General features: G+C 36.3%; 1 protein-coding gene across 2 annotated transcripts in view; it reads right to left on the reverse strand.

Annotated features, from left to right (window-relative positions):
• LOC121384016 (transient receptor potential cation channel subfamily M member 1-like) overlaps window positions 1-24,565 on the reverse strand; it is a 68,652-nt gene extending 44,087 nt beyond the window's left edge. For both annotated transcript variants that reach the window (XM_041514152.1, XM_041514151.1), the window contains exons 1-8: window positions 24,482-24,565; window positions 18,260-18,585; window positions 16,921-17,027; window positions 12,992-13,089; window positions 12,097-12,254; window positions 10,720-10,893; window positions 7,785-7,982; window positions 1,042-1,216 (exon numbers count right to left, since the gene is read on the reverse strand). In XM_041514152.1, coding sequence (XP_041370086.1) covers window positions 1,042-1,216; window positions 7,785-7,982; window positions 10,720-10,893; window positions 12,097-12,254; window positions 12,992-13,089; window positions 16,921-17,027; window positions 18,260-18,484 — 1,135 coding nt within the window. In that variant the 5' untranslated portion in view covers window positions 18,485-18,585; window positions 24,482-24,565. The remainder of the gene's footprint in view (window positions 1-1,041; window positions 1,217-7,784; window positions 7,983-10,719; window positions 10,894-12,096; window positions 12,255-12,991; window positions 13,090-16,920; window positions 17,028-18,259; window positions 18,586-24,481) is intronic.
• Between the last annotated feature and the right edge of the window lie 2,590 nt (window positions 24,566-27,155).

Consider the following 27,155-nt stretch of genomic DNA (forward strand, 5'->3'; position numbering starts at 1 on the left):
TACATCCACTGATACAGATACGACCACCACCCAGAACCCAAGTTATACTGGTCATTGTTGACTTCTTCTTGGTACATTTGTAAATCATATGCCAAAGACACCCCATGCACCCACTCCCGCTATCCAGTCTTGACAAGTAGCAGTTTCCATGATCTTACTATGTCAGCATAAATTAATGATCAAAACATTTATTATCGTAACTGATTAACCCAAACAGGGCCTCACAATGTGAGCCAAGAAGGAAAAATCACGTGCTTAAAAGATCCCTCTAAAAATAACACTTAGAAGCTCAAAGCTTTTGTTTGTTACCTTCTCCAACAATTCATAGAAAAAAGATAAAAAAAGATATGACAAGTGTTATATATGTTAAACTTGTCTTATATTAAAATCACTGAAAACACATTCAAAAACACACCCAATTAAGCACTGGATTTTGTATTGTGATAACGGCAAATGGTGCCATGCAGGACAAACATATTCAAATATCCAAAATATACAATGTATATTCGGATATCCAAATAAGTGGATTTCACTGTACATACATGTGTATACTGTAACATAAAGCATGAATTTGGCCAGCTCCATCTTTGTTCACTTTGGTAACCAATGTGACATGACACTAATTTTAGTAATCTATGTGACATAGTAGCTTTAGTAAGCACCTATCTATGTCATATAGTAATTTGATAACCTATTTAACATATTAACTTTGATAACCATTGTGACATAGGAAGTTCAGTAACCTATGTCACGCAGTGGATTTGGTAAACAGTGTGACAGTAATTTGATAACCTACATGTACATGTATTTAACATAGTAACTGATAACCAATGTGATATAGGAAATTAAGTAACTTATGTGACATAGTAACTTTGGTAAACGGTGTGACATAATAATAAAGTAGCAAACTGATTAACAAAATTAAGTACCCAGTGTAACATAGTAATTTGGCAACCAGTACGTGAAACAGTAACTGGTAACCAATATGAGATGTGAAATTCAGTAATCAAGGAAATATAGTAACCATGGTGATCAACATACCAGCTGCAGGTGCTGAGATGAGCTTCTCAAATTTGGCTCGGAAATCTGCCACCCCACCGTATCTGTTGCGCATACCATCATCGACAAATATAAAATGTGTGTGATCGGGGTTCAGAGACACTGGGGAGCCGTGAAGTATCATGTTGCTACTGCGGTAGTGAGCATTAAACTTTCCCTGAAACAAAGTATAGATTTATACAATTCTTTTATTAGTACTATATAAACAACATTAGAATAAAGTCAAACCATTATGTTGTAAGTTATATGTCAAAGAAGATGCCATTTTAAGTGGGGGGTTTTTATCAGTAATTCCAGTTTGGCTTGACATAAAAAGAAAACAAAGTGTTTTGGAAATAACAGCAGTATTCTATTTTATGTGCTTTTTGTTGGTAAATATATATACTGACACACAATGAAAATGCAAAACAGATATTTTTCAATATTTTGTTGTGATTAATGAAAAATATTTTATTGGACTTAAAATAACAATTGATGAGAGGAAGCCATTGATTGGTACTTTCGTCTGGGTTTTAATCGTGGTTTTGTTCTCTTTACACATACAATAGCAGAAACACACAAAATGGTGTGAAATGCATTCACTACATGCTCAATCATGCTGCATGCAATGCACGTGAAATGCCAGTAAGTGGACACATAGAAGTCACTTAACGGTGTCATATTCCTCGTCACATTAAGAATGCCACAACTCAGAGAAGAACAAAGGGAGCGAGCGTTTGGCATGGTTCAAGGGGGACTTTGCAAAGCCAAGTTGCTAGTACCTTCAGAGTCCATCCATCAACTATTGGACAACTTGTTGAACATCATCAACAGACCGGGAGTGTCCGTGATCGACCTCGACCTGGTCAACGTCCCGTTACGACCCCACGCCAAGATCGGCAGATTCAACGACACCACATCCGTGACCGGTTCAGAACTGCGACGATGACAGCAAGCAACACGATAGGACATCATGGAAGGCTTATCCATCCGATGACGGTCATCCATCGACTCAGAACGGCTGGACTCAGATGCAGACACCCATACAACGGTAACATCATGACACTGCGACATCGTGCTGCTCTAGAATGGTAATCATCCACCAGCCTTTTACCGGAGCATTGTTTTCTCAGATGAGTCCCGTTTCTCTGTCTCCTTTGCCAGTGGAAGAGCACGTGTGTACAGGAGACTCCATGAACGGTACGCTGACGGATGTGTGAGGGAACGTGATCGGTTTGGCGGCGGTTGTCTAATGGTATGGGGGGCAATCAACTGTGATTTCAGGAGTGATCTCATCATTGTCCACGATGCCCTTACAGCCCAGTGTTATGTTGACATTATTCTAAGACCAGTTCTCCAGCCACTTTTGCGCCGTCACCAAAGACCAGGAGGTCCCCTTCTGTTTCAACAAGACAATGCCCGTCCACATACTGCAAGAATTACCCAGGCATTTCTGCAACAAGCCGGTATCACCGTTATGAACTGGCCCGTCATTTCACTGGATTTGAACCCAATTGGGATGAGTTAGGACGTCGTGTACATCATCGCCAACCACCACCGCATAACGTCGCTGAGCTTGCACAGGCATTGCAGGAGGAGTGGAGGAACATTCCTGTGGCTTATATGAGATGTTTGTGCTAATCCTTTCCCCGTCGTCTTCACATATGCTCATGGGCCAATGGTGGACACACCAGATACTGACTTTGATATGGGGGGGTTGAACTTTTCGATTATGAATGCAACTCAATTACTGCTGATAACTGGCCATGTTTCCATGTGAATGTATCTCATGAATACCAGTCATTAATGTCATATTACATTATCCATCAATTCATTAACAGTTTGTCGTTATTTGCAATGAAAAGTTGTCTTTGCGTTTTCATTGTGTTTCAGTATAAATAAAACAGCAATAATCACCCATTGTGAAATTATATTTTTCTTGATTTTTTTTTCCCATACATACATACAAACTAAGAGAGACTGATTAACAAGAAAATAATCCAATATAGAATTTAGTAGGATAAACCCGTCAAGAAAATAAAATTCAAACTCCATGCGAAAACGACGTTCTTCACTTATTTATATACCAACCAATGTTTTTTCACATATTGCACATTTTGAATTTCCAAGGCACTTATTTATCTTTTTAAATCAAGTCAAACTGACAAAATACACTTAAAATAGACACTGGTTCAAGGATATAAATTATTACAGGCCAAAAGTAATTGCAGGCCTCGAAATTGGCAAATTAGAGAAGGGCAAGGTCATTTGGTTCAAACCAATGGAGATTTGTTTAGGACATTTATACACAACAGTACTCACTGACAATAAAGAAGTGTGAACGGTTTCATGTTTTCATAATAAAACAACGTTCAGGAGTCGGGTTTGAGTATGATGGCCAGTTAGTACCATGTAAAGCAAGCGTTCTGAGAGTACCGCTAAAGAAATACATGTCCCCTACCAGGCCCAACAAATCTCCTAAGTTCAAGGGCTATAACTCTGTAAAACAAATGGGTAAATCGCCATGAAAGTTAACATAATCTGTAACAGTACAGAATAAAGAAAAAGATAAAATTACTTATCAATATCTTCAGACATTGAAAAATAAAGTGTGAAAAACATATTTTCATGTCTCCAAAGTTAAAGGGCCATAACTCTGTGAAAAATGCGTAAATATCCATGAATGTCTAACTTAATTCATAATGGAATGATTGTGTATCCTAATTTTAAGGCCAAATATGGATAAATCTTCCTAAAGTCAAACCTGATCTGTAATAGTGCATGATAAATCTATGTACACAAAATTTAAGCTCAATATCTTGAGGCATTGCAAAAAAAAGTTTAGAAAACTAATTTTCATATCTTCTAAGTTCAAGGACCATAAATCTGTCAAAAATGGGTAAATCATCATGAAAGTGAAACTTGATATATATATGATAAAGCTATACACAAAATTTCCCAGCAATATCTCAAAGGATTCTAAAAGAAACATCCAGGAAACTATAAGTGGGACAGACAGATGGATGGTCATACAGACCAGTGCACTAAAGCACATTGATCTATGAATCATTGGATGTCAAACACTTAGTAATTTTGACATTTAGTCTTAGAAAGGAAACCTGCTACATTTTTTCTATTAGTAGCAAGGGATCTTTTATAAGTACCATCCCAAAGACAGGATAGCACATACCACAGCCTTTGATATATTAGTCGTGGTGCACTGGCTGGAATGAGAAATAGCTCAATGGTCCCACTAACAGGGATCGATCCTAGACTGACCATGCATCAACTGAGCGCTTTACCATTGGGCTACGTCCCATCCTTACACTAAATGATAAAGGGACGAAGGGCTACTTATCATTGAGGAGGGGGTGATCTGTAATACTATGGTTCAGTTATCAGAACAGTTGAGAGGCACTACTTATCATTGAGGAGGGGGTGATCTGTAAGTACTATGGTTCAGTTATCAGAACAGTTGAGAGGCACTGATTTATCATTGAGGAGGGGGTGATCTGTAAGTACTATGGTTCAGTTATCAGAACAGTTGATAGGCACTACTTATCATTGAGGAGGGGGTGATCTGTAGTACTATGGTTCAGTTATCAGAACAGTTGAGAGGCACTGATTTATCATTGAGGAGGGGGTGATCTGTAGTACTATGGTTCAGTTATCAGAACAGTTGAGAGGCACTGATTTATCATTGAGGAGGGGGTGATCTGTAGTACTATGGTTCAGTTATCAGAACAGTTGAGAGGATTTATGAGAGGCACACTGATTTATCATTGAGGAGGGGGTGATCTGTAAGTACTATGGTTCAGTTATCAGAACAGTTGAGAGGCACTGATTTATCATTGAGGAGGGGGTGATCTGTAAGTACTATGGTTCAGTTATCAGAACAGTTGAGAGGCACTGATTTATCATTGAGGAGGGGGTGATCTGTAGTACTATGGTTCAGTTATCAGAACAGTTGAGAGGCACTGATTTATCATTGAGGAGGGGGTGATCTGTAAGTACTATGGTTCAGTTATCAGAACAGTTGAGAGGCACTGATTTATCATTGAGGAGGGGGTGATCTGTAGTACTATGGTTCAGTTATCAGAACAGTTGAGAGGCACTGATTTATCATTGAGGAGGGGGTGATCTGTAAGTACTATGGTTCAGTTATCAGAACAGTTGAGAGGCACTGATTTATCATTGAGGAGGGGGTGATCTGTAAGTCCTATGGTTCAGTTATCAGAACAGTTGAGAGGCACTGATTTATCATTGAGGAGGGGGTGATCTGTAAGTACTATGGTTCAGTTATCAGAACAGTTGAGAGGCACTGATTTATCATTGAGGAGGGGGTGATCTGTAGTACTATGGTTCAGTTATCAGAACAGTTGAGAGGCACTGATTTATCATTGAGGAGGGGGTGATCTGTAAGTACTATGGTTCAGTTATCAGAACAGTTGAGAGGCACTGATTTATCATTGAGGAGGGGGTGATCTGTAAGTACTATGGTTCAGTTATCAGAACAGTTGAGAGGCACTGATTTATCATTGAGGAGGGGGTGATCTGTAAGTACTATGGTTCAGTTATCAGAACAGTTGAGAGGCACTGATTTATCATTGAGGAGGGGGTGATCTGTAAGTACTATGGTTCAGTTATCAGAACAGTTGAGAGGCACTGATTTATCATTGAGGAGGGGGTGATCTGTAAGTACTATGGTTCAGTTATCAGAACAGTTGAGAGGCACTGATTTATCATTGAGGAGGGGGTGATCTGTAAGTACTATGGTTCAGTTATCAGAACAGTTGAGAGGCACTGATTTATCATTGAGGAGGGGGTGATCTGTAAGTACTATGGTTCAGTTATCAGAACAGTTGAGAGGCACTGATTTATCATTGAGGAGGGGGTGATCTGTAAGTCCTATGGTTCAGTTATCAGAACAGTTGAGAGGCACTGATTTATCATTGAGGAGGGGGTGATCTGTAAGTACTATGGTTCAGTTATCAGAACAGTTGAGAGGCACTGATTTATCATTGAGGAGGGGGTGATCTGTAAGTACTATGGTTCAGTTATCAGAACAGTTGAGAGGCACTGATTTATCATTGAGGAGGGGGTGATCTGTAAGTACTATGGTTCAGTTATCAGAACAGTTGAGAGGCACTGATTTATCATTGAGGAGGGGGTGATCTGTAAGTACTATGGTTCAGTTATCAGAACAGTTGAGAGGCACTGATTTATCATTGAGGAGGGGGTGATCTGTAAGTCCTATCATTGAGGAGGGGGGGTGATCTTGTTTATCAGAACAGTTGAGAGGCACTGATTTATCATTGAGGAGGGGGTGATCTGTAAGTACTATGGTTCAGTTATCAGAACAGTTGAGAGGCACTGATTTATCATTGAGGAGGGGGTGATCTGTAAGTCCTATGGTTCAGTTATCAGAACAGTTGAGAGGCACTGATTTATCATTGAGGAGGGGGTGATCTGTAAGTACTATGGTTCAGTTATCAGAACAGTTGAGAGGCACTGATTTATCATTGAGGAGGGGGTGATCTGTAAGTACTATGGTTCAGTTATCAGAACAGTTGAGAGGCACTGATTTATCATTGAGGAGGGGGTGATCTGTAAGTACTATGGTTCAGTTATCAGAACAGTTGAGAGGCACTGATTTATCATTGAGGAGGGGGTGATCTGTAAGTACTATGGTTCAGTTATCAGAACAGTTAAGAGGCACTGATTTATCATTGAGGAGGGGGTGATCTGTAAGTACTATGGTTCAGTTATCAGAACAGTTGAGAGGCACTGATTTATCATTGAGGAGGGGGTGATCTGTAAGTACTATGGTTCAGTTATCAGAACAGTTGAGAGGCACTGATTTATCATTGAGGAGTGGGTGATCTGTAAGTACTATGGTTCAGTTATCAGAACAGTTGAGAGGCACTGATTTATCATTGAGGAGGGTGTGATCTGTAAGTACTATGGTTCAGTTATCAGAACAGTTAAGAGGCACTGATTTATCATTGAGGAGGGTGTGATCTGTAAGTACTATGGTTCAGTTATCAGAACAGTTAAGAGGCACTGATTTATCATTTAGGAGGGGGTGATCTGTAGCAGTGTTTGACTGGAGGACGGTATATTTTTGTCACTTACAAAATACAGCCAAAGGATTCTGATGAATAGTTTGGGATGGTAAAAATATTAATGAGGATGGTCTTTAAAAAGGTTAAACAAGAAAAACAAATACACGTGAGATAGTAACTTTAACCAAATTAGAGAAGACAGTAACATTTTCAAAAGCAGACTGACAAAGAAAAGACCAAAATAGCTAAGTGCTTGTAAAAACAAGTCTTAATAAAATTGGGTAGAATATATAACTAGATGAGCATTTGAATTATTAGGACTGGGCACCTAATCTATCACGTTACCAGGTAAGATTATAAATTTGTATTTTTACCTTTAACATACACATGAAAATAACCTAAAGCCCAGAAAAATGCACAAATATTCAGGATTCAAGCTAGACCAACAAAACAGGGACATGTCATTTCTCCCTCCAAATAATTTAGAACTGTTTTTTAGGATGTGCCACAAAAACATCACTTTCTTAAAAATCATGTTTTTAAAGATTACTACATTTTATATATAATTAATATATAGTTATTTAATTTTTTTAAATTAATTTAATGCACCTGATATTCTTGATACAAGGCACAGTGATTATTTGACAAACACAAGAAATTTTTTACAGAATATGTCAATACCTTTCCATCTGGACTTTCGAGGTGGTGTCTTCCATAGATATAGCCCCATGGAGCTATGCCAATACAGCGGAGCAAGTGAGTCATGCGATCGTTGTCCCAGAGAAACGCTTGGCCTTCATTCACCGCTTGTCCAACTCCCTTCATCACCCCCATGTTGAAACCAGAGCTTATCAGCCAAGCGGAGGTGGTTTTTGCTGCCTGTAAATAATAATATAAATAAAATATATACAATGAAAAACAAATTGTGGTGGAGATCACCAGTGTGTTCTTCGTTTCCTTTATGTCTGTTAGATGATATGATTTATCCTTACATTGAGCTTTCAGACTAATGTTTTGGTCTGAGAGCACATTTTCATTAAACCCAAGCTATCTGGATTGGGGCAAGTCAGGGTTGTGGAAAGTAAAAAGCAAATGGGCAGGTCATATGGAACTAAGCAGCAAAGTTTCAACTTCTGTGTATTAAAATACAGTCTAAATTTAGAGAACGCATATGATAAAAATCCAAGACAAATGATCAGCCTTTTAAAGCTTTATTAAATGACTGGTTATTAAAGTTAAATCTGTAAGCTAAATCTTAATTCTAATACAACCGGCATATTATAAGCCTTTTACCCATTGGTAAATTTTCATGATAAATCAGATGATATATACTCTTCAAAAGAAGAAACGCAAAACCACATTGTCGTAACATTTGGAGAATTGATTTAATTATTGAATGGTGAGTCCGATAATTACCAAATGTTGCAGGATTGTTCACAATTCACTCTAGTCCATTGTGAGTAAGTGATAGGACACACCACCAAGGTCAAGGTCATCTGGAGTCAATACTGGGTGTGGCCTCCTCGTGTGTTGACAACTGCCTGGCACCGCCTGCCCATTGAAGCAACCAGAGTACGGATGACGTCCCGGGGGATGGTGGCCCACTCGGCCTGCAAGGCTGCTGCCAGCTCGGGCAGGGTCTGGGGCTGTGGTTGTCGCTGTCGGAGGCGTCGGTCCAACTCGTCCCATAGATGCTCAATTGGGTTCAAATCCGGTGATGTCGATGGCCAAGGAAGGACATTAATGTTGTTGTTCTGTAGGAAAGCCATTGTGAGACGTGCTGTGTGAGGCCTGGCGTTGTCATGTTGGAACACTGCGTTGGCGTTGGCCATAACTGGAACGATGTGTGGCCGGAGGATCTGGTCAATGTAGCCCTGTGCATTCAGGTTGCCCTGCACGTGGACCAGGTCAGTTCTGCCAGTGTGTGAGTTGGCTGCCCACACCATGACACTACCCCCGCCGAATCTGTCCACTTCCTGTACGCAGTTTGCCGCATAACGTTCACCACGACGCCTATACACGCGACATCTTCCATCATGACGTCGGAGCAGAAATCGGGACTCGTCACTGAACCACACCTATCTGGCACCACTGCAGTCGGAGTCAACGGTGTTGTGGTGTTAAGATGACACCTCGAACTGGACGTCTGGAACGAATTCCTACCTCACGTAGGCGGTTCCGTACGGTCTGGTCGGATATCCTGCGCAAACCTGGTATTGCTGCGGCTGTGGAGGTGGCAGTAGTCAATCGTTCCCGAAGGTGGCGTACCCGGATGTAGCGGTCCTGCCCGGGGGTAGTGACCCGTGGTCGACCGGATCTAGGGAGGTCACGTGTTGATCCATGTTGCTGGTAACGGTCCCACAGTCTGGAGATGGTGCTTGGGGACACATGGAATGCCCTGGCAACGGCCGTTCTGGATTCGCCTGCGTCTAGTCGGCCGATGGCATTGTTTCTCTGCGGTTCACTGAGACGTGGCATGTCCTGGATTGTCAACTGTCGGCCAGATACAGAGGCCAGGCAAGCGAACACCCTGCACTTTTATACTGTCGGTGTTCATGTTGCACGTGCAGACAACGCACGTGCAGTGGTGACATGGTTTGCACGTGGCTGCGTTTTTGCGAATATTCACATTTTGGAACTTTATTGTACAGTAGCTGCGTTTTATCGAATGTAACCGTGGGAATGTGTTTGGGACATGCAATGACCTTATATTCACAAAGCATGAACCGGTAGGAAACATAAAATCGGAGTTATAACCCATTTGTACCCTGTTGCGTTTCTTTTTTTGAAGAGTATATGTATGTTGTAATGGGCAACCAGGATTTACCACAATGACAAAATTCTGAGAACGCATCCGATATGCTGTCACTTAGCCTCATTTGTGGTGTTTTTGTTAGTATATTAATTCCACATCTTCCATTATATTTAAACATCAATATAAATAATTTTCAAAACAATTACTAACTACAGATGAAAATATTATTCTTATAATTTTATTATTATTTTGTGCCATTGTAATTTTTAACACTTTGTTAGCAGCACCCACTCCAAGTAAGGTCCAGTCACTGACTGATCGCAGCAGTCAATTTGATCATGTGTCTTGTACCTGCTCTTCTAGTCTGTGTTGCTAAAATGGCAGGCAGGTTAATGAGAAATAATTGTATCACAATCTGAAGTGCACCATGTTTGTTTAGAACACACTTTTTGAGACAATAAAATTGATAAAGAAGACAAGATGGAAACGACTATTGATTTTTTAAACGCATTTTAAACATTAACTGCTTTAAAATACTGCACAATTTTGAAAAACTCACAAGAATAATACTTATTCTTTCGTAAATGAATTATTTTATGCATTTATAAAAACATTAAGTGAAAATGTGTTAGTAAAAATTAAAAACTAAGTAGACAAATTCCTCAAAATAAGTGTAAAAATGTAAACTCCAATCATATCCATACATTTTGCAACAGAAATTAACAGCAAACGAAAAAAAAAAATTGTATATTGAATGGATGGAAGGATGGATGGATGGATGGATGGATGGATGGATGGATGGATGGACAGACGGACGGACGGACGGACAGACAGATGGAATGAATGCATTGATGATAATACCTTTATTAACCCTGATGAAAATGTATCTCGGAGTCGACCTTCCAGTTTAAAGTTTTTTGCACCACCAACCACTGAGATGACAAGATTTGGAGGACGTGGCTCCATAATTCTCCAGTATTTTTCCATCAGTCCAAGAACATCCTCTGCCTTGTCCTCATCGGAAATACGAATATACTGAAAACAAATAATTAAACAAATACTCACTAATATACACTCACAGTTGATCCTATATCTATGCCCGATAGACATTTTGCTTTGACATAAAAAAAAATAACTTTACTCTCCTTTTGTCATTTTGTATTTTGACTTTTAATGTCATGTGCTTGTTGCTATTGTAAGATGTTTAAAACTAACAGGATCTTTATAATGACTAAAATATCAAATGAGAATTAAAAAAATATAGATATATATATATATATTTCCGGTTGTTTTTAGAAGTTCCTAACACGTGGGGACTTTTTCAACGGTACAAAATGATTACAAGGTAAACTCCAGTACAAACATGAGAACGACCAAAAACTGCTGGTAGATATGAAATGACTATTTAAAACAAGAAAGTGTATCTAATTTCAGTTGTCAAAAATGCTCTGTTAGAAGACGACATGTAACAAAAGCAGCAAACACAGAAGAGGATCTTTAACAATGAAAAATAATATTAAAACTTTCATTTCAACACATCCATCTTTCAAAGGTATGACATTATGGTGATGTAAAAATACATATTTAGCTATCCATTAACATGACGTTGCTTCTCCAGTCCTAGCTCAGATTGCATTTGAAATATGATGTCATTTCGTCGTCTCCTTCTAGTTGTGGCTGAAATATTTTGAGTTGGGTTTTGTTATTCATAACGAAAACAACAACAACAATAATAATATGGATAATAAAGAAATTATTACACTTACGTATGAGTCATACTGATTTTACGAAACTCGTGTCAGGATTCATGTATTACCCACTCAGAACCAATTAGTGTCAATGTATTAAGTTCTGAATCAAGTATCAATGTACAAGTTCTGAATCAAGTATCAATGTACAGTTTTGAACCAAGCATTAATGTGTTCTGTCTAAATAAAAATATTAACATATTATGTTCTGAACAAAATATCAAATGAATGTATTAAGTTTTGAACAAAATAACAATTATTAAGTCTTTAACAAAGTATCAATATATTCAGTTTTGATTAAAATATAAATTTTTGAACAATGTATCAGTGTTTTAAATTTTTATAAAAATCAGTGTATTAATTCTGAATAAAATATCAAACAATATAAAACAAAGTATCTATGATTAAGTTCTGAACAAAATATAATAAAAGGTATTAAATTCTGAAAAAAAGTGTTACATTCTGAAGAAAATATAAACTTAATGTATACCTTTGCAGGCTTTCTGCCCCCAATCTGTTCAATATTGAAGGCAATTTTTCCAAATGCATTTGTTGTTGACTTGCGTAAGCATTCTTCTTCATTCCATGGCACATTTGGTAGTTTTTCTGGGGGATCACTTTCTGCTTTTGCAACTATTTTTATCAATTCTGTAAAAGATAAACATAGCCATACAAACATGTATTATCAGGTAGGTTATCAGGGCTGCAGAAATGGAAAATATTTTACTAGCCCACTGGACCAGAACCAACACAAATTACTAGCCCACCTGAAAGCCTTAGAACAATATATTATTGTTTGACAATTTTATAATATACACTCTCTTCACTTCAAGTGATATATATATTTATTATTAATTTGACAAAAATATTATTAAAGACACTTGGTAAGTTATCAACATCACGTGGCAAACAAAATCAAACCCTAATCCTTGATAAAAACATTTTTGAAATATTCTGGTAAAGACAACGTTTTTCACATTTCTTTCATATAAATTTATAAAATTCCACAAGTATTTATAAAATCCTACAAGTATTTAACAGAACAGTCAATTCAAAATACACCGGCAACATACTTTAAACATAAACAAGCCATTTAGAACTGGAAATGTCGTGCTTTCGCAGTTCTGAACTCTAAAGATGTGTATTGTCAATTGTGTATTCCGTCATCATTCTGAACTGTTTGTTTGAATATTTTGAAATTCTAGCATGACTAATGCAGATATCATGCCAAAAACATAAAGTCCGTCTACGATCACAAAAAGACAGATCAGTTGGACTAATAGCTACATTTTTTAACTCCGTCAGAATTTGTACTCACATTTAGCGAGTAGGCAAGTACTTTCTGCACCACTGGGTTATTATGATTTGCTGTATAATACACTTACCTGATGGAACTAAAAAGGACATCTCTGTGCCTTCAAAGGCACCTCGGTTATTTCCTCTTAAATCTTCGTGCATGCGCAACACCTCCCCACAATGGCATCTGAAAAAAATACAGTTCAATAAATCTCCAACAATATTTGTTAGTTTTGTGTATAATATTTCTACAGATATCACTGTCTTCAGATTTTAGTAAATATTTTGTTTTTAAATATTGTTGAGAAATTTATTTCGAGCATTTCATGATGGGGAATAATTGTATAAACATATCTGATGTTGTAACTGGGCTTATTTGTTTTGTTGTTTTTGTATCCAAGCCTTGAAATATTTCAGAGACTATTATACTTCATTCAAAAGAAAGGTTGGAATCTTGGTGGTGTACCAACTGAATCAGACATGCTTCCATTGTGTTCACAATTTATATTACATAGCATTATCACACAAGCTACCTAGTCGATGTGTTTACCGTAAATCCTTGAATAGAAGCCCAGGCTTCAATTTTTTTGCATCGCTCCAAGAGTCTAGACCAGGCCTCTTTTCTAACATAGCCTTGTTGTAACATCTTCTAATGTAGGCTTTTCACACCAAGCTTCTTCTTTCCTGTTATTCTCACTATGTTTTTATATTAGCTTTTGACGTTAGGCAAAGGGAGTGAGGAGTATAAAGTGGCCATTAACTTGACAAAGCTCCTCCCCCACCCAAACCCCCAATCCTTGCTGCTGGTAATAACTTGGTACTTGGTGATGCCTCGACCAGAAGCGGTCAGGCCCTTTATAAGGGCCCTATGGGCAACCTAGGGAGACATCACAGCATCATAGAGGTCTAACATTAACGAGCTACTCTCGATTCACTAATATCAAAACCTATATTAGCTCAGCCATTTACCTTTCGACCGACCGTTCAAAATTGCACCAAAGTCCCTCAATCAAAATTGCGCACCCTTTTCTCTTTGGCATTTAACTGTTCCATTCAAATTCCATAGCACCACCACCACCACCACCCGCCTGCTACCGATTTGATAGGGCTGCTGGTGCTCCCTTTCACCTGCCAGTGCAGGTGGTCCCTCCTCTCCCCTCCCCCCACCTCTCCTGTCATGGACGGAGGAGCCGGCCTTGGCCGGTTCGTGCCCACGACAGGCGTGCGCTACAACAGCTTGTTCTGAATATGCACGTAAAACCCTATGACATGACATGACAAAGCTACAGTAGCAGAAGTTGGCCTTTATAGATGGAAGGCTTCTATTGAAGGCAGGCGTCTATTTTTTTCAAAACCCACTGAGATCCGGCCTCTATTCAAGGATTTACAGTAATATCAGTCATTGTTATTTAGCTGATACAGCAATACATTTTCAATGACAATGTGAACATCTACCATTGCTTTTAATTCTGCACAAGAAAATGTGAAAAGTGTGACCATGTCCCCGATAATAAAGTTTTGTCTTTTCTAGAACCAGTGTATAAAATGAAAGCAAAGATACATGTATCATCAGATGCTATTTTGACTAGCAATCAATGAAGTAACTGTTATGTGTAGTTCTGGCTCAAAATGGGTAGTGAAACATTTCACTGAAAGCGTTATAAGGATATGGTAAAATGTTCCAGAGCTGTCAACCTTTAGTCAAGAGAAAGCAGGAGGTGTGTGTTGAAAAACAGGAGATTTTTTTAATTCACACAATTTCACCCCAAATCACAAGATTTTCTTTTTTAATTATTACAATAAGTTATATGAACACTACATAATGTCATATATACTTGTTAACCTTAGATCTTGGCATTAAAAAATAAATTAAAAAATTAAAATTAATTAAAAATATATATAGATATTATTATTAAAAAAAATTTAAGTTTAAATATTATTATGATTTAATACATATTTACAAAAAAAAACCTCTTTTATCCAAAAATGTTAAGAACATGAACAAGACATTGGGCTTTCAATCACAGTGGCTAACTCCATACAGTAACCACCGTATCATGTACTAGTGTCATTGGGTAATGGTTTATTATCCTGTCATCAAGTACCTGTGATCATCATTTGTGGTTAGTGTATCATCCGTGGCCCTGTTTCGGTGAGGGCCCTGTTTCGGTGGTTTCGTCGTTTGTGCTCAACAGTACGTACATTTGAAGATTTCTGACGTTGTTGACTTTTGCATGGGGATCGAACTTTACCCAGTCATAAACATGGCACATTTCTTAATACATTTTCCTATGATTTCAGAGAAATCTTATTGTTAAAAACTATTTTTGTCTGTTGTCAGCTGTACTGCTATTTTGTTATTAAAGTCAGATGATTGTCATGACTGCTGGCAAAACTCTTTTTACAGATACTTGCCAAAAATATATGGTCCTTATATGTTTTAACATAAATATATTTGTTTGTATAATTATTAAAACTCAGAATGCAACTTATATTTTTTAACCAAACAAATTTACCATTATTCTATTCTATTTTACCATTATACTATTCATGTGTTCAACTTTTAACACAATTGCAAAACATCAGAATTGTTCCTAAAATGTTGTCTATTAACATTGGTTCTCGATGACTCCATTTTGTAATTTGTCTTAAAATATTTAAAATATTTTTTTATAAATTATTATAAGTACATGTTTTGTTGAACAACATACATGTTTTGAAAAAAACAAAAATAAAAGTTTTGTGTTGGAAAGTTTTGGCTGTAAGCTATACCATTAAACGTTACCATGACGTAGTTAACAATATTTACTGCTGATGCATGCTAGTTTTTGACGCACGTGCCATGATCTTTGCTACACAGCAGCCAGTTTAGTGCTCATTTGAAGCGTAGAAATACTAATAAAAAGGTAGCTATTTGAATAACAACTGTCTGTGTATAAATACTGATATGTTTATGCTCACCAAAACTGGTCCACCCATGATACTGAAGTACCTAAGACAAATTTATACAAATCTTATAAATTAATATTCAGTTTGTACTATTATGAGGAACAGTGGCGTGGTACTTATTTAAAAACATTATAATGATGCAATAAACACTGTATTTCCATTAATCATAAGTAAAACCTCATTACAGACATTGTATGAAATATACTGGAATTATACCTATTTCCATGAGTAACTTTATGTCAAATACAACATATGTTAATTGTACAAAAATAATCTCTTGAAGTGTACGCTTGTTACTAACATTTTACTGCACAAACATACAAAATTAACTGACACAGGTATGTTCATATAGCTAATTGGTCTTTTCATTGTCTTGCTGTGACATGTGATTTTAACATGCATCGTGTGTAGGCCTAACACTGTCAACTCTGGGGCAGAGTCTGGCACTTCAGATTCGTCACAGTTGCATTATGTAATCTAGTGGAAAGATGTTTTACAATTCAGATGCATTATTAGGACTAAATTTTAATACACAGCCTGTTGAATCAGCGGCAACATGCTTCTTAGCTATTACAATGACAATAATAATAACATGTCATTTTATAAACTCCATGTGCTTTTTTAACTATATAAATATCCCACAATTCTCACTTTGGCAAAGGTTAAACAGTCGGGAAAATTCGGCCTGTTACATTCTCGGAAACTGAAAGTAGCCAACATTTTCTGAATGAAAAAAAAAGGCAGAGTTACTTCCCTTATGTTATTTTGGCAAAAGGGACTCAACTTTTTTTTTTATGCTTACAAAAATGTCATTTAACAGGAGAAATTGTTTCCCACGCAGTGTTCCAGGAGATTTGATCAAATACCGGGAGACTCCCATGGAATCCGGGAGGGTTGACAGTTAGTCAAATGTTCTACGTGTCTTAATTAAACAGAAAAATCAATTTTGTTGATTACAGTTTTTCTGATCTGGCTCCAAAGCAGATTTTGTTTTTAATGAGAGAAATCTTAAATGTAAAAGAAAAGAAATGAAAATTGTCCATAATACTGTTGTAAAATGCAAACTCACTTTAGGTCCTTGATCTTCTTAACCTTTTGACCTTGTTTAGGGACAAATTTCTTGCACTCTTTTCTTTGAAACGTTTGTCTTACAAAGTTTGTAAGTTCTTCAATTTTCTACAGAAACAAATCAACTTCATTGATGTAAAAGGATGAATAGTATTACATAAAAATAAATTGTCAATAACTTTTCAATTATAAAATGTATCGAGTGTGTTATCCACACTGGAAGGTCTTATCACTAGAGACTTGTTTGCACCATTGTGTACTTTGCACCATTGTGTACTACAATAGATGATGGGTTAGGAATAAAACGTCTCTTAAGACAGGTAGCTCCTTCGTAGAAGTGGCCTGCTGAGCAAGTCTCAATGTCACCCATAACAATATGTGTATTTCTTTATGCAAAATACAAAACTACCTTTTGAACAAACTTGTGTGTTTTCACTATTAATGTACTTAATTAACTGCTTTGATAAAAGAACTTGTTAAAGCATATTTAAATTAAAATTGGAGGTCTCCACGAGTACTCGAGTACTCAGGCACGAGCAGTCTAGTAAGACGTGAGTCTGTTTTCAAGACTCGAGTACCCGTTTAAGGATGAGCACTCATTTAATTATGTAATTTTTCTATCTGATCCCTTGCTGCATTAGGAAAAATGTAGCGGGTTTCCTCTGATAACTATTTGTCAGAACTACCAAATGTTTGACATCCAATAGCCGATGACAAATTAATCAATGTGCTTCAGTGGTGTCGTTAAACAAAACAAACTTTATTATATTCTTCCATATGTTTGCCGTCAATACAATACAATGGCATGATTTGACCTCTATGTTCAGTGCTGGAATTAAGATGCATAATGTTAATTTACTTTATCCTTTAGTCTCATTATCATCTAGTGTACATAAGTGTCGGGTACTCGGGTTGAGTTTGACCCTCGAATACTCGAGTCCAATATTTCGGACTCGTGGATGCCCTAATTGGAGGTATCCTTTATTGTAAACTTATTAGCAAATTAATACATATTGACATGACCTAGATTAGTTACTGTATTTTTAAAATATCGTCGAATGGTAATGTCAAAAGAAAAAACAAAATTGTTTATCTATTCCAAATGATTACGTAATAAAAATATACTTTATAATTTAACTACACAAATTATACTGTCACCCGCATCATGTAAACATCCTTGAACAATATGACCTTAAAATAATAACAGGTGAAGATACTTACTACTTAAGGTATTGTTACAGTTCAGCCAGATTACAAAAAAAACACAAACTATTTTTTTTCTTTGAAGACAGCATAAAAAAATATATCAATTAAGAAATGTTATATGTTAAATTAAATACCTTGTCATAATCTTTGTGGACACTTATTCGATCTTTAGGAACCCGTGGCAGTCCAATTCTCTTCCTCATGTCAGAATAGCGAGCCTCCTCCAGAGTTAGTGACTGAACTTTGTGGCTGGGCGATGTGTCTAGATCAGACATCCGCGACTGAAGAACACCTCCATATCCCAGCGCTCGCCCACCCATGTCCTCTGATGGATGGATTCGTCGGCCTGCAGTTGCCATTTCAGTTATCAATTCAAATCCCGAGATCCATGCGGTCTTCTAGTCTTCACCCAATCACAGTGCAACAAAACTAACACCTCAAGTGATTGATGTGTTAGTTTCTGAAACCATATACATGTAGGTTTATATATTAAACATTAATATGTAAATAATTTTAATTAAAAGATCAGAGGCAGAACCAGGGATTTGTGAAAGGGGGTGCTGGTATGATGGTGAAGCCAGGGTTCGCGCTGTTTGGTAGCCAAATTAACCATTGGCTAATTTTACAACAAAAGTGGTTAATTAAATCTGCATGGGGCAACAAGTTTGCAAATAACAACTTCAAAACTAAATTTTAATTATGGTACACTTCACGGTAAATTGATAAATATAGGCCGATTTCGCTACATGGAATATGCTACTGAAACTGTCAATCACATTTTTTTTATCAGTTAAAAAAGGTTTTAAGGATTGTCTGTTATTTCTTTTACGTTCATTGTGGTATGAACAACAACAAAAATCATCCGTAAACAGTGTGAATCGATGAAGCCATTCACACACAAGTTTATGGGGAAAAAATGTCATGCTCAGATGAACATAAAAAATAATAACAGACAATCCTTATAATTAAATTTGAAACATAGTTACTAATAATAATTCTAAAAGTTAATATTTTATTTTGAATTAATTATTTTTGGGTTCTTAAACAATAATGCTCAGTAAGACAAAGTTCCAATATAAAATGATGTCATCAAATATGACGTTCCCTGACATTGTTTTTATGTTCATCGAGAAATGAACAAATTCACATTGCTAAGGGATGATGTTAAATTGTAATCTATCTATCTATCTATCTATCTATACAGTTAAATTCCATTGGCTCAAACACCGTCGGTGCTCAAGGAAGTGATCGACCCATCGGGTAGTTCGACCTAACCATTCCGTCAACATCATACATTCATTACAACGTAACGTCATCCGATTGGTCCAGACGTAGCAACGTCGTCAGGGAACGTCATATGTGATGATGTCATTTTATATGGGCAAGTTGTCTTAATGAGCATTATTGTTTATGGATAAAAAATAATTCAAAATAAAGTATGACGTTTTAATGTTATTATTAGCATGTATCATTCAAATTTAATTATAAGTACTGTCTGTTATTTCTTTTACGTTCATCTGGGTATGAACAAAAAAAATCATCTGCAAACTTATGTGAGAATGGCTTCGCCGATTTACACAGTTTGCGGATGATTTTTTTTGTTCATACCTCGATGAACGTAAAAGAAACAACAGACAAACCTTAAATAGATATTTTATAAAGAAAAAGTAAGAAGCCTCCTTTAAAAGTCATATATCCTGCTTTTAAAGGCTTCTGACTTTTTCTTTATAAAATATATTATCTCAAGCCCCCTTGCTATTTTAGAGAGGTGCTAGCAACACAAGGATTTTCTATTTGTATGTATATATATATATACACACACACACACACACACACACACACATGTATATACATATACACAGTAATACCCCACCTAACGACCACCCCGGTTCCAAGAACACCCCACTATAAAGACCACTATTTAAAGACTGGAATATTTCCTTATTATTTTATAGTAAAACTACCCCAGATTACAGATTACAACCAGTAAAGTCAGACCCAATGTTTGTTTTCAGTGCAACTGGACCCCAAAAGTGCGACCACAGCATTTACTTGTCACATCACATAAGCGACAAATTAACAATAAATAATGTGGTAAAATCGTGCCTAGTTGTCCACACTATGGTGTTAAAGTTAACTGCAGGTATACAGTATGTGTTGCTCAAACTAGCAATTAAATAATGTGGTAAAATCGTGCCTAGTTGTCCACACTATGGTGTTAAAGTTAACTGCAGGTATACAGTATGTGTTGCTCAAACTAGCAATTAAATAATGTGGTAAAATCGTGCCTAGTTGTCCACACTATGGTGTTAAAGTTAACTGCAGGTATACAGTATGTGTTGCTCAAACTAGCAATTAAATAATGTGGTAAAATCGTGCCTAGTTGTCCACACTATGGTGTTAAAGTTAACTGCAGGTATACAGTATGTGTTGCTCAAACTAGCAATTAAATAATCTTATATTTATTTTGCTCGAAAGACAAATGTATTACTTTCAAACAAGGAAGTTATTGTTAATTTGTGGAATGTACAGTACACAGTCATTTTATTGTATAACATCAAAACATATGGCTCAAACCAGAAATAGTAAATAAATATATAAACCTACTTTATCATTCATTCATGGTGGCAAGTACACAAAATATACCATTGCAGGCTTAAGACAGATTTTATTATTTACATGTATTCGTTTTAGTTTTCGCGGGATTCATTTCATGCAAACTGTTTCATAACATTGTGCACTATAGGTCAGCACAAGAGTAATATAGTTTTATTAGGGGTATCAGGTTTCTTTGTGGGTTACCTCCCCCTGCCATTGGAAACCACACCCTATATATATCATTCTAATCCTAACCCTAAAGTAAAGTTTAAAGTGGTATGTGTGTGTGTGTATGTGTGATGTGTGTGATGTGTATGTGATAGTGTGTGTGTGTGTGTGTGTGTGATGTGGTGTGTGTGTGTGATGTATGTGATGTGTGTGATGAGTGTATGTGATGTGTGTGTGTGATGTGTATGTGGTGTGTGTGATGTGTGTGTGTGTGTGATGTATGTGTGTGTGTGTGTTATTTCTGTGTGTGTGTGATGTGTGTGTGATGTGTATGTAATGTGTTTGTGATGTGTGTGGTGTGTGTATGTGTGAGTGATATGGTGTGCGTGATGTGGTGTGTATGTGATGTGTCTGGGTGTGTGTGTGTGTGTGTGTGTGTGTGTGTGGATATAATACACAGAAATTGATTAAAACTGTCCAATGTTGGTCTGTCTCTCAGATGTTATACAGTAACTAACATACTCGAGATAATTTAAATTATTACGGTCTGTTTTGACCATTTCGATAGTTGCATCGATTGCACGCAACAATACGCACTTTTGAAGATTTTTGACATCGTTGACTTTTGCATGGGAAAAGGAAACAAATGTCTGTCATATTCATAGAAATATTTGTAAAAATTAGGTTAAAACATGCAAAGAAAGCAACATTGAACTTACCCCACTCATAAACATAGTGTATTTTTAATACCTTTTTTCTATGATTTTCAAATACATGTGTACTGTAATTTGAAAGAAAACTTAATTTTAAAACTTATTCTTGTCTGTCATCAGCTGTACTGCTTTCTAGTTATATTGTCATATGATTGTCACAGCGTCTGCTGACAAAACTCTCTTCACAGACACTTGCCAAGGGTATAAATAGTAATAAAAAGCTAGCTATTTGCAAAACAACTACATCTTTATAAACATTGATATACTTTAGAACCGAGATGCACATGTCCATTGAAACTGATCTTCTTTGCCAAAACCAATAACTTTGTTTTAGTTTTCTAATAAAATTGGGGATTTTCTAATAAAATTAGAAATTGCACAGCAGGGCACAATATTTCATGAGAACCATTGTAGAACTTGTACTGTTCTCGTGTCAATTATGCAACTTTAAAATCATGAGAACCGCCACTCGGTTTACGTGGTAAACAATTACATTCTAAAATTAAAAGTACCATATATCAGTAATGAAGGAGAAAATCAGTTTATGTTTTTAAATACTTTGAACCACCAATGTAGCACAGAACCGTAGTTCAAGTGCTTTAGGATTAGGTAGGCTTAACTCATCGGTTACGAGAACTATATTCACGTACCCTAACAATTGGTTACTTAAGTAAAACTCACATGAACTGATTTCCAGTTACCTAAGATTAAAACATATTGTCCCCTGCATGGGCAAGTCAAAATGCTAAAATGACTTGCCCAAATGGCAAGTCAAAAACATTTCTAAGTTCACACCCTGGACTAGGCGTATGCAATTTGTCGTAGCAACTCTAATAGTTTTTATGGGAAGACGTTACGTCATAAAATTCCATGACATCAAACAAAGCTTGACAGTTTAAAAACATTTTGTGGTTAATGTAAGAGAAAGACTTCCGAACGTTCCCTAAACCTAAGCCTGAATGAACTGAATGCTGGAATGCTCAGGTCTTGCCCAATTATTGACCACATCTGTACAATAATAGGTTTTATCGATTTTTACATGTTAACTTTATAAACGACTGAACTTTAATGTGTTTCGATTGGCTGAGAGTTTACGATTTGTTGTGAGAAATAGGACATTTTCTAATGGGTACAATTCTATCATGACTTGTCGTATAAGACTAATGTTGTTCGGATTATGCCTTCTCACAGTACAATTTGATCACATGTGACTAATCGCATAATGAGAGTGCCCCGTAAAAGTGACAGACCCTAGTTTTTAAACACTACAACATGGGTTTCAATATTAATGCAGTTTTGTTTTTGTTTTTAAATTAGAAGTACCATCGACGTCCCAAACTGCGTTCACCTAACGATAAAAACACGAATACGATATTTCCGAAAATATTATTCTACATTTTCCAGCTACGATACCTGAAACAAAATAGATTGCAATCAATTAACGTAAACAAATCAACAATGTGGATGTAAACAAATTCATTCTAGTAAACAAATGTGAAACACCCTCCGGTAAACAGGAAAGAGTGCGACGTTTCTAACTGCGTTCAGGCGCATGCGTTTGCAAAAAGTATCGTAACACGCATGTGCGGTTCGTCATTTTTAATTTTTAAGGCCACTACATGAAAAAATATATGTTTCTTAAATATGCACAGTTGACGAACACTTAGTTTAATATTTTTTTAAAAGGAAAAATTCAAGTTGTCAAGCGTTCTGGTCCGGTCCGAATTTTATAAACACACATCGCTAAAACTTGATGTCGATACTGATAGGCATTACGTTTAAATACAAGTGAATAGTTTGTAAAATATAATTTTTTTAATGAATTGATTCATAATTAACACAATTTATACACTCAAAATTATTTACAATTATTATGAATGGATTATGAATACTATTCACTACAACAGAGGCACAAAAATGTAGCATACCTTTTGCAGATCGAATGTAATAATTGAAAACAAATTCTAACAACAGGGGTCTTAAAAATCGTAAAAATTAAATGCTTTGGCCTTGTTGATCTGGCACGTGTGATGTGATGTGACATGCACCGAATGTTAATTCATTTTTCTCCATTTTTAGTCAATTTATACGAGTCATGTGGACCCGATATCAGTAATTTTAAGGAATAAACAAAAACGACTAAGTAAAATTAATGGTTTTAGAGGTTTGTAAAGTTTTGTATTTAGATACTATTATTTACTTTTCTGAACATTATTGTTTATAAAAATGTTCCTGAACAGTGAAGAAAAACCTCATAAATGAACGACATGTCGATGACAACAAATCGGATGTTGACTGTGCGAACTGTTCACGAGAAAACAAAATGAACAGAATTTGAAGCATAACGCAGTTAGGGACGTTGACGATATTTATTATTATTATCATTTTTATTATTTAGAATATTAGGCCCTAATTTTCGTACATCTAACGTTCTTCTGGTCATCCAAGTTTTTCCAATACCCCAAAATTAATTTTTCATAATTCTAAAAACACACGTTCATCTGTAGTTCATCAAGATTAACCTTGAATGCATGTGCAAGCTTGACCTGTGCTTGCACGTGCATTCGAGGGTAATCTTGATGAACTAGTTCGTCTGAGAAGTAAGGTTATTGAAATAAACTCGTTATTTTTAGACGGTATTTCCCTGTTTAAATATCACAGACTTTAGCTTCTCTCTTATCCAAATGTGTGTTTCATCTGTGTAGATTAACTAAACGTAGTGTCAATTTTCACGTGCTGAAAGTGGGGCCAGCGCCTGAGGCTGAAGGGCACCTGTCTGTCTAACCGACAGAGTTTAACTTTTTATGCAAATTAGTTCAGGTGTGCGATAAGTTATGTTTAAACGCCAAATAAGTACTGCAAGGTATGTCAACGTACCGCAGATAACTGCTGACTTCATAATGATTCAGTAACTTAGCCATTATCAGTCAAGTCGGTTGAATGTTTTCCCACCGGAAGTTTATGATGCTGCCATGGCGAAAATAAAAAATAGACCGATACCCGTAAGGGGTAAGAAACCGGAAAACAAATGCAACTATGGAATACCGTCGGTGACATGCTAATTGTAATGTTCTATTTGATCGTTTATTATTGTTAAAGTTTAACGACACTAATAGAACAAAGGTGCGTGTGATGGAGGTGGTGGGGTGGAGTTGAAACCCCCTCTGCTCTAAACAGTTCAATTCTTTATTTCTTAAAATTCTTTATATATGAATAATACAAAGAACATGGCACATTCTAAAACATATATAAGTACAAGAATATTTAAACATATACAGTCATGTATGGAATACAGTCATGTATGGATTTTAAGTGAATAATGGCACACAATGTATCATATAATTTAGATGGTTTAATAATAATTAATAAAACTATACTGTTTATACTGAGGTAGAGGATCTAGATAGTTCTGTTTGTTTGTGTACAAAGATTTTGTAACATGCCTGCCCAACTGTTGGTGATATGTGAGCTGGGCAGTCTAGGAGGTCAATCGTCAAAAAAAAACAGTTTTCGTTTCGGGGGGGGGGGGGGGGGGCGCATCATCCGACTCCCATAAAAACTTCGATCGACATTGTCAAAGTCACCACCACGTTCGTCCTTCACAAATATCTGCACATGCGTCTGCATTAAATTTGGGTATATTTCGGAAAGCCGCTACATGTTTGCATTAATACAAAGGGATCATTTGGATATAGCCTAAGTCAAAACGAACCCAAAACGATTATTGATAAAAAAATATATATATATATATAATAATAATAATTAAAAAAAACCCCACAATAATAATAATAACAATAGTAGGGCCTACCCACTTTTTGGTCAAAACGTAGGCTACTTACCAAAATGTACCTTTACTTTGGTCAAAATGTACCCATGTTTATAATGTTTTAATTAATATAAAATTAAGCAAAATGTAATAGTTATGTATTTGTACCAGGTTTAAGTTTACCGTAATGTTTATAACAATACAGTAAGAAGTACTGGTAGGCCTAGTTACGACGTGAATAACGAAAGTTCTATAGTTCCAGTCGACGCGTTATGTTATATAGGGAATAACTGGTCACTGTCTTAGGTTTTACTACACAGATGTCATCTTCCACTGAAACCCACGTTAACTTGCCTAACTTCAAAAGAAGAGTGCCAATAGAACAGGTTCTCGTTGACACTAACAATTACCATACACCATTGCGAACATACATAATATAAGCATTTATTTTCACTCCAAAATTAAAAACATTTCCGACTCAGGTTTTTTGCCGCATCTGGCTATAGTACCGGCTATCTCTTGCGCTATGCACCCATGTACCATTATTGTATGACATAATAAATATAAATTATAAATTGCTATTTAGAGTAGAGAAGTCGGAAAAGGAGTTTATAGTTGTTGCCTTTCAACATAATAAATAAGGCAGTCTAAAATTAAATGTTTCTCATCTTCCACAGTTTGAGAATTACAAACAAACCAAGCCCTCTGTTCAATTAGTTTTTTTGGTTTACAGAATCTTCCAAGTTCAATATGAAGATTGTGTGCACTGATTCTCATTTTAGTAAATTATCTGCGTTGTTCGAAGTTTGGTGTGCAGAGCAGGTAGTTTTCTAATTTAAACTCTGATTTAAATAGACTGTATGTTCTGAGTTTAGAATCATTGTTTTGAATAGTATCTGAACAGAATTTTATATATTTCGAGAGGTCTTGTTTCCACTTACGTGTATCTCTGTGATGATATAAAGAGCCTCGATTGTCCCATATTTGACTAAAGCCAAAATTGATCCATATCATTTTTATATAAAATTTTAATTAGATGACTTATTATAATAATATGATTCCAAATACGCCTTATGCACTAATGACGAACAATCAAGTGTTCCCAGTTTAAACCAGTATTTTGCTGCAAGTGGTAAACATGTAACAAGAAGTGGGTGCTGGCATCATGGGTGCTTCTTTTGTTAACACCAAGCGGGTATTTAAATTGCCCAGCTTCATGTCGCCCTGACCTACGTTTAGTGTTATTTGCTATATGTTTGTCGTAACCTGATCAAAAACTACATATACTTGTTTGATATATTTATGATGTATGTTTATTTATTCCTTAGTCCTCCAGTTTGTTGACAATGTGTCAGTGAATAGCTGCATTTAGCGAAATTTGCTCTGTCGCCAAGCAACGGTGCCATCAGTAACTTATCATGTAGGCCTAGTTGTCAAATACACCTGCGTGTACCAAGAATGAAGGGTTTTGTTTGTTTGTTTGTTTGTTTGGGTTTTTTGTTGTTGTTGTTGTTGTTGTTGTATCTGCCGGTTGTGCCAAAAAGAACCAGAAGATGTGATTCATTTTTTAACTCGGTGTCTAATAAATAAGCATTTAAGAAAAATACTATACTATAAAGTCGGTCAAATATGTTCTGAGTTCACATTCTGTCTGAACTGGAAAAAAATATGTTTTCCTTCTTGACAGCCCAGAACAGGTAACTCCAACTGTTGGCCAATTCTGTTATGAAATGTTCAACCATAGGCAAAATGAACTTACCAGACCCTCTACTACAACACCAACTT

The sequence above is a fragment of the Gigantopelta aegis genome, chromosome 10, assembly GCF_016097555.1.
Source record: "Gigantopelta aegis isolate Gae_Host chromosome 10, Gae_host_genome, whole genome shotgun sequence".
Taxonomy (NCBI): Eukaryota; Metazoa; Mollusca; class Gastropoda; order Neomphalida; family Peltospiridae; genus Gigantopelta; species Gigantopelta aegis.